We start from the raw sequence: 7,600 nt of genomic DNA, 5'->3' as shown, positions 1-7,600 counted from the left end.
CCTTCACTGAAATTGAAAAAGCATGACCCTCCCCCATTTTCCTCCAGTTACAGATCTAGAAATGATACTATGCATGTCAATTTTTTTTTTTGCATTTTAGCTAGCATTTTAGCTAGCCCTAAGCCTTTATCTAACCATGCAATTCTCCTAACCTTCTACATTAATTCTCCTAACCTGCAATCTCTCCTAACCTGCTACGAAAGCTAATTTTTGACATAAACTGATCTCTACATCTCGTCAAAACCCATGAGCTAGCCTATACTGCCCTCTGCTGCATATACAACATACTAAAAATGATCTGTCTTATTTATGTACAGTTGGAAATGTAGCCTTGATGTAGGCATTTTCCTTGTTCCTGAATTAAAAGTGCACTAAACATTTTTACATTCCCCTACTCCTTAAGGAATAAAATTATTTTGCACTATATACAGTCTGGTTTACAAGTTGCAATGAATTTAGCCCCTAAAATGCATCGCCACCAATAGTGGACTTGCTTTGATTGTTCAAGAAAAAATGTATCATGATTACAGATTGATATTGACTTCCGTCATAGAAATGGCACTCCACTGCACACAATGACAACGAGAGCCACTATTTTAATACAGGCACAGAAACAGCAGCTGGACAATATTATATCAGCTAGTTCAGTGAGGACTGCTTGCGAGTGGCATATGATCCCCTCAGTATAGCAGAGCCATGCTCAAAAGAGGGGGCAATATGACAGAGGAAACAGAGAATCCGTTCGCTTCGCTGCATTATTCCAATGTTTACCTCACCATACTGGCACTGTTTTGCTTCAAGCTCTTTATTAAGATAAGCCTCAACTGCCTCTCCTACTTTTACATCATCAGAGGGAACCGCAAGGAGGCAGCCAGGATATCTGCAGAGTTTTATGATTTTGGTCAAGGACACAGTGAGTACACACATCTCTCTTTTACATTGATCCATTGTCCCCAAAAAATTGGAACATTGGAATACTGACTATATTCAAATGATTATGCTATTTATATTTGCCATTGCATTTTGCCTTGTAACCTGGAGAGTTCATATTTAGGAAGAGATTAACTGATGGAATGGAAGGGTCTCTTGTTTTATGATTAGGCTACACACTGAATACTGAGAATAACGCATATACTCACTTTAATGACCTTAACATGAAAAGTACCTGAAACGTGTCTGTGTATACACAGTACATACTGGTCAGTTCAATTTCTACCCTGCTGTATTAATAGAACGGGACCACGCGCTGCCTCCCCACCCCCTTGCCCTAGTTTCCATTCCTGTCTGTCTTGTACTATTGCTCCCGAAAACCCTTCTCCTTATGCAGAGTTTTCAGCGGTTACATTCGGCCACATTTGGCTCCATGAGAACTACAATTCCGACGCTGTCTTTTAACGTTTAAAAAAAAGTCAATAGTCATTGTTTCAAAACAGTTTTCGAAATCAGTGAGCAATTATCTTTGAAATAAAAAAGTCATACTTACTGTAGAAGTTGTGCACAGATCCACAAGCTGTGTGGTCCTCCAGTTGACCAACTACATTTCCTCACTGTTAAGCTTACACACAGGTGTTCAGAGCACGCTAGATAGCTAACTAGAACAGGTGGCCGTCTATGTCTTCCATCTGGCTTCCGTAAATAAGTGATGTAACATGGAGATATGCTGTGTGGGAACACTAACCCTAACCAATAAATAAATAAATAAATAACACTAACCCTAAACCTATGAAAGTATTTAGAAATGTAACCTCTTGTCTTTAGAAAATTATTTCGCGCTGATATGAAAGATTTGATTTATTATTTATTTTACTAGGCAAGTCAGTTAAGAACAAAATCTTATTTTACAGTGACAGCCTACCCCTGCCAAACCCAGACAATTCTTGGCCAATTGCGCAACGCCCTGTGAGACTCCCAAATCACAGCTGGATGTAATTCAGCCTGGATTTGAACCAGGGACTGTAGTGACACCTCTTGCAGTTCCTTAGACCACTGCACCACTCGGGAGCCCAAGATACATTCCTTATGTTTCCAAAAACGTACCACAAGTGTTGCGTGTTTAGAGCAAGCTTCAAGGCTCTTAACAAAACTCCCCCAGTCAGAAGATACTATCGTCAATCGGCGCTAAAGCATTTAGAGTCTACGAATAAGGTATGTGTACTGTAAACACTTAAACTTCTCAGTGTCAGTGACAGACAGTGTGCCAACATGCTTGGTCCATGGAAAGAGAGCACCAATGCAGCAAACAGCAACACAAAGTAAAATATTGTTGTGCGTCATTAAAGGCCAGTGATGTAGTTCACAGAACAAGTTTTGTTTCTGACTAACAGTGGCTTGGTCTTTGATTGCTACATCAAGCAGGTTATTTCAAGATAACTTGAACCGAGAGTCAAACGATTTTCCGGCTATTCCCAGTGTAGACATATTGGCTCAGTATGTATTCATCCCACGATTGGACTGCATGGAACTTTAGTACTTTACCTCAAACTAAGAGAAATAGAATACAACATTTTCAGCAGTGTTATAGATCTGCGATATGGAGGGAGGCAACAATGATGACGCAGTCTGGAACACATCTGGCGTTATTCTGGATATTGACCCAGGTGTATGCATTTGCCCAGTGAAATGGAATCATTCATCAAAACTGTAAGACTGTAAGTTGTTATGAGTGACATAAGCATTTATGTTTGCACAGGGTCCTGGGCAGACCGCTCACCCTTACATGATGCTGCATGCCAAGGTCGTCTCTTCGCCCTGAGGAATCTCCTTTTACAGGTGAGCCAAAGGTAATCCAATTCAGTTCAGTGTGTGCACCCACTTACCTTCTTCAATGTACTATGGTCGTGTTCTGCTGCTCCCACAGGGCCACAATGTAAATGCAGTCACTATAGACCATGTGAGTCCTCTCCACGAGGCCTGCTTTGGAGACCATGTAGCATGTGCCAGAGCTCTGATCGCTGCAGGAGCCAATGTGAGTCACTGAAGAAGATACAGTTATAATCAAGAATACTGTATTTTTTATGAAACAATAATAATTATTAGAAAATAATGAATTAAGAAATGTGTCAATACTTCTTGTTCTCTGTAACTTGTTATTTTTCATCTGCCCCAAAATGGTGCTATGTTATTCAGCTGAGCGGTCAGAGTTAACATGAGACTTTGTGCAGGTGAACATCACCACCATTGACGGGGTAACTCCCCTGTTCAACGCGTGCTCAGTGGGTAGTGTATCATGTGCAGAGGTCCTCCTGGAGAACGGGGCCAAACCCGAGGCGCTGGTATTTCAGCCCTCGCCCATTCACGAAGCCAGCAGTAAAGGTATGCTCAGTACCTGTATCACTCCAACATCCTTATCTTAATTAATCTAGTACAAACCTTGAAGTATGCTTCACGGACCTTTGGGCTGTATTCTAACTTGGGATTGAGGCGAATACATTCAACTTAAAAATCTGAATCAAAATGTCACCGATCAGAGTACATATTTGATGTAACAGTGCACGTTTGAGATACACAAACATAATTCAAGTCAGAGTATGTCCCATAATGCTTAGAGGATATTACGGGTGCAGAAATGATTAGCTAAGACAACCACCGCAGTAATCGGAAAGACGATCCTAATGACTCCCATGTATGTGCCCATTGTGGGCAGGCAGCAGTGAGTGTGTGGAGACTCTAGTCAGATGGGGAGCAGATGTGGACTTTGAAATTCCTCACCTGGGAACGCCCCTCTACACCGCCTGTGTCTCTCAGGAGATAGAGTGTGTCCGGAGGCTGCTGAGGGAAGGTGAGGCACATGCACCTCTTCTCTGCCAAAGCACCATAGCATGATGAGAGGAGGAGTGAAAACTAGTGGTAAGATTATTACTGTCTCCCAAAGTAGTGAAATGTACAGTAAATGTATAACACTCTCACTATGCAGTAGTAGCTTGGCCTTGGTGGGATAGCTCAGAGCATCTGCTCTTTTCTACACCACTAATATGTTGCACCCACCTGCATAAAAGTGTACACAAGTCTAAATACATAATGTTATACCAGCGATAGAGTACTCAAATCCTGTAACTGAATGACCAAGGACTATTAAATGTGTATTAAATCCATGGTATGCTTACCTTGGTTTCCCTCCACACAGGAGCAAATGTACAGAAAGGTATATATATGGAATCTCCCTTACATGCTGCTGCTGAAAAGGACTGCACAGCCATTGTTAAGCTGCTGTTGGACTTTGGGGCAGATATCAACGCCAGGAACATGGAGTTCCAAAGACCTGTGGAGGCCGCTCCCCCCAGCAGCCTGACAGAGGGGTTCCTTTTGGTCTATGAGGGTAAGTTCTATAGTCTTATCCAGTCATCTTTTGAAATCTGTAAATTCCTATATCCAAAGTCTCGTAGTGTTTTTGCTTCATTTCCCAAGTCCAACTAGCTGTGATATGTTTTTTTCCTTTTTTCAGCCACGCCCCAACCACTGAGTCAGCTGTGTCGCCAGCTCATCCGTGACTGTGTGGGCCGCGACAGGTTTCACCTCATCAACCATCTACCCCTGCCCAATCCCCTCAAGAACTACCTCCAGTACAGATGATAAGCAGAGAGCATCACAATTTCATACTCTGTGGTGGTGGCTTCGTCCATGTGTCAATCATTCATGGGAATTCAACAGCCTGCAATGGTTGAAGGAGCACTTTTGACACAACTGGCACTTTAAGGAATGGAATACATACTTGATTTAGCTTATACTTGATTTTAGTGTGGTTCACAAGATCAAATGCTCAAATTTGGGATTGGAGCAATGACCAACAACCATGGTTTGCTATGAACATTTTCAAGGGAGAGATTCATGTAAATCCAGAGCTCAATTGTAAAACACACTTAGAAATTGAGTGCCTCTTTTCACTATTTAGTCAATAAAAATGGCTGGCACATATGCTCATACATGTACAATAGCACAATTTAAAGTGCATGTGTTTTATGGAAACATTTTCTCAATTTGGATTATTACACTATAGTGGTTTATCACCTTGTTCTATGATTTACGTTAGACGTATGCATTGGCAAAACTTGAAATTCATCAAAATCCTTACCAATTTGGAGAACAAAAAAATTATGCATTCATATCCTCCAAAATATAGATATACATTTGCTTGCTTGGTGTGTTTTATTATGTGCAATATCATTGTCTGAGCTGCGAGCTATTATCTTATTAAAACACTTTGAATTCAATGTTACAGTTTGCATTTCGCAAGTCTTTCAAAAGCAAGCTGCTTTCAGTGCGTGGCAACATTTTCCATTCCCAGTGGGTTGCAACAATGTACCTTCCCGTGAAAACATTCACTTTCCCGAGAGAAAGGAGAAGTAGGGCCGTTGCCATAGAACTGTTGATCAACGTGAAATCTATCATATCATTATGGGCTAGTAAAGCAGGTTAACTTAGCTAGCTCGTTTACCAAAACAAGACTCAGTATTTTATAGCAACAACTTTAGCTAAATACTGAATCGGAAAAGTAACAGCAACAGTAAATAATATTTTCGTGTCATGTCATAAGCATGTGGCTGGTTCATAGAAGCTACAGCTGATTGGCTAGCTAACAATGACCTATGCACAGACTTTTTTTTCCCACAGACATTTTACAGTAAGGTCTTCACTGTAGGCTTTCTTTCAATTCTACTCACTTTTACTTTTTTAGAGCCATGTGAATCATCCATCGGGAGCAAAGTCCTATGTTTCAGGGTGATTGAGGTGCATCAGACACACACTCGCTGATTACAAATGAAAAGGCCAGGAGGTGCAGCCGTTTGGTGTGTATTTGTGAGAGATGCCTCTGACTTGCCTCTGACATGATAGCTCTAATAAAAGTACCTCTACACCTCTATGAACTAATAAAAGCACATCAGTTCTTAATAACTATCATGGAAGGTATTATCTAGTTATTCACTAGTCCATTACACTTACAGTAGCTCAATCGTTAGTATTTGCTCTAAAATTACAATTTCAGCTGGTTACCAGCAGGTGGCGGTGCTGTGGCTGGTTTAAAATCATGGGCAAGGGAGTTTGAATATCAAAGCACGACCAACGGCAGTTTTGAAAAATGCATGTTGTATTATAGCTCCGTGCTATCTATTAACATTACAGTTATAACATACACAGCTTTTAATAAAATAATGTGAATAGGACATTTGTCAGCCTCTCTTGTCTGTCTGCAAATTCTCTCATTTCATTTGGAGTGTCAAGTCTCGTTACTACAGTATATTTTAGTGCTAAGTAATATGCCTAGTGCATCTATCTCAACCATGTTGATTTATGACTACCCAGATAACACATTTGGTTCCTTGGGAGTTGTTGGAATAAAGCCATACGTTTCTTGACAGGTAAAATGTTTTCTAAACATTCTGAGAACAGTCGTGAAAGTTTTGCTTGTTCTGGGAATGTTTATTTTTAGGTTGCGTGGAGGTTCGGGGAACGCTTTACTCTGGTTCCTTGAAAGCTTTGTTGTTTTATTAACACTCTGAATATGGAAATTCTAGGTTATTTGTAGGTTTTTAAATAACAACTTTCACTGAATGTTTGAATAAGACTTCAGTAACACTGCTAGCTTATTTTAGCTTAACCTTTTTGAACTCCAAGCACAGATAGGACACACATTTCCTTACACATTAATCATGCAAACACACATTTTTTCTTGTGCATCAGTGAAACGGCATCAGTGAAATTTTAACATATAATGTTCTGTACTCGAATCATAGAATTCGGCTAGTCCCCTAGTCCACTGCACCACCAGGATGGAGCTCACAACTGACTGTTTTTTATGCTTACAAAGCTGTTACTTTTAGTCTACAAACACCTTTTCAAAGGAAACAAGCACTCATTAAGATCAGGTGTGGTCAATTAGTGTGCGCAGCCAACACATCTGAGCACACTTAACAAGATAGAGCATAGAGATAGTTTTGATGATGCTGAAAATGGAATGTATATGTTTATTTTTAAACATTCTCAGAACTTTCTCTGAACATTACTAAAGTTTTCTTATGGTTTATATGGAAAGTTTTCTTAACATTCCCATAACAATTTGAGAACATGACTTTAAATAGAAACATGAGGAAAACTGTTTTGCTGGAATACAAAAATTCTCACGGAACTACGTTGTTTCTTAACATTCTCTGAACCATTTGAGAACATTCGGAATGTCAAACCATTTGGAGAACATTCCCAGAACATTCCAGAAATTGAAATGAATAGTAACCATGTTTGAACTTGTAGCCTAGGGTCCAGGAAAAATGTTGACTTTTAGAAATGCATTTCACACAATTCTACATAATTTTAGATGACTCCAGACTTCAGCAGAATCTTTTTTTAATACCTCACAAATTATCAAAATGACAGGCTACTTTGACACTGACAAACTTAGAATCTGGGATCAATAAACACGACCTTGTCTTGAATCCATTGTGTGCTTTGTTTGCACAGCTTATACAACGGGTTATATCGGTCCGCTAATACAGGCAAGGCAGGCACGCTATTTAGTCAGAATTAGGCAGCCTCCTATGGCGGCAGATTGAAAAGACAGACATTTTCTGAACTGAACTGACCAAGACGCACCTCCAACAACACATAAAAC

At 40.1% G+C, this 7,600-nt stretch overlaps 1 protein-coding gene across 1 annotated transcript; it reads left to right on the top strand.

Annotated features, from left to right (window-relative positions):
• The first annotated feature begins 685 nt into the window (after positions 1 to 685).
• LOC135545216 (ankyrin repeat and SOCS box protein 5-like) lies at positions 686 to 5,184 on the top strand. Its single transcript, XM_064972844.1, has 7 exons — positions 686 to 913; positions 2,690 to 2,769; positions 2,858 to 2,965; positions 3,162 to 3,312; positions 3,644 to 3,778; positions 4,124 to 4,315; positions 4,442 to 5,184. The coding sequence occupies exons 1-7, from the start codon at positions 697 to 699 to the stop codon at positions 4,567 to 4,569; spliced, it is 1,011 nt and encodes a 336-aa protein (XP_064828916.1). The 5' UTR covers positions 686 to 696; the 3' UTR covers positions 4,570 to 5,184.
• The last annotated feature ends 2,416 nt before the right edge of the window (positions 5,185 to 7,600 follow it).

Source organism: Oncorhynchus masou, chromosome 9, assembly GCF_036934945.1.
Source record: "Oncorhynchus masou masou isolate Uvic2021 chromosome 9, UVic_Omas_1.1, whole genome shotgun sequence".
Lineage (NCBI taxonomy): Eukaryota > Metazoa > Chordata > Actinopteri > Salmoniformes > Salmonidae > Oncorhynchus > Oncorhynchus masou.
The sequence above is the reverse complement of the archived record's forward strand: the minus strand, read 5'-3'. Positions and strand labels throughout refer to the sequence as shown.

What these genes read in the sequence shown, in the direction of transcription:
- LOC135545216 (XM_064972844.1), top strand. Translation starts at nt 697, where the DNA reads ATGCTCAAAAGAGGGGGCAATATGACAGAGGAAACAGAGAATCCGTTC. An exon ending in TCACGAAGCCAGCAGTAAAG is followed by an intron (nt 3,313 to 3,643) that starts GTATGCTCAGTA and finishes CATTGTGGGCAG; the next exon opens with GCAGCAGTGAGTGTGTGGAG. An exon ending in CCGGAGGCTGCTGAGGGAAG is followed by an intron (nt 3,779 to 4,123) that starts GTGAGGCACATG and finishes CCCTCCACACAG; the next exon opens with GAGCAAATGTACAGAAAGGT.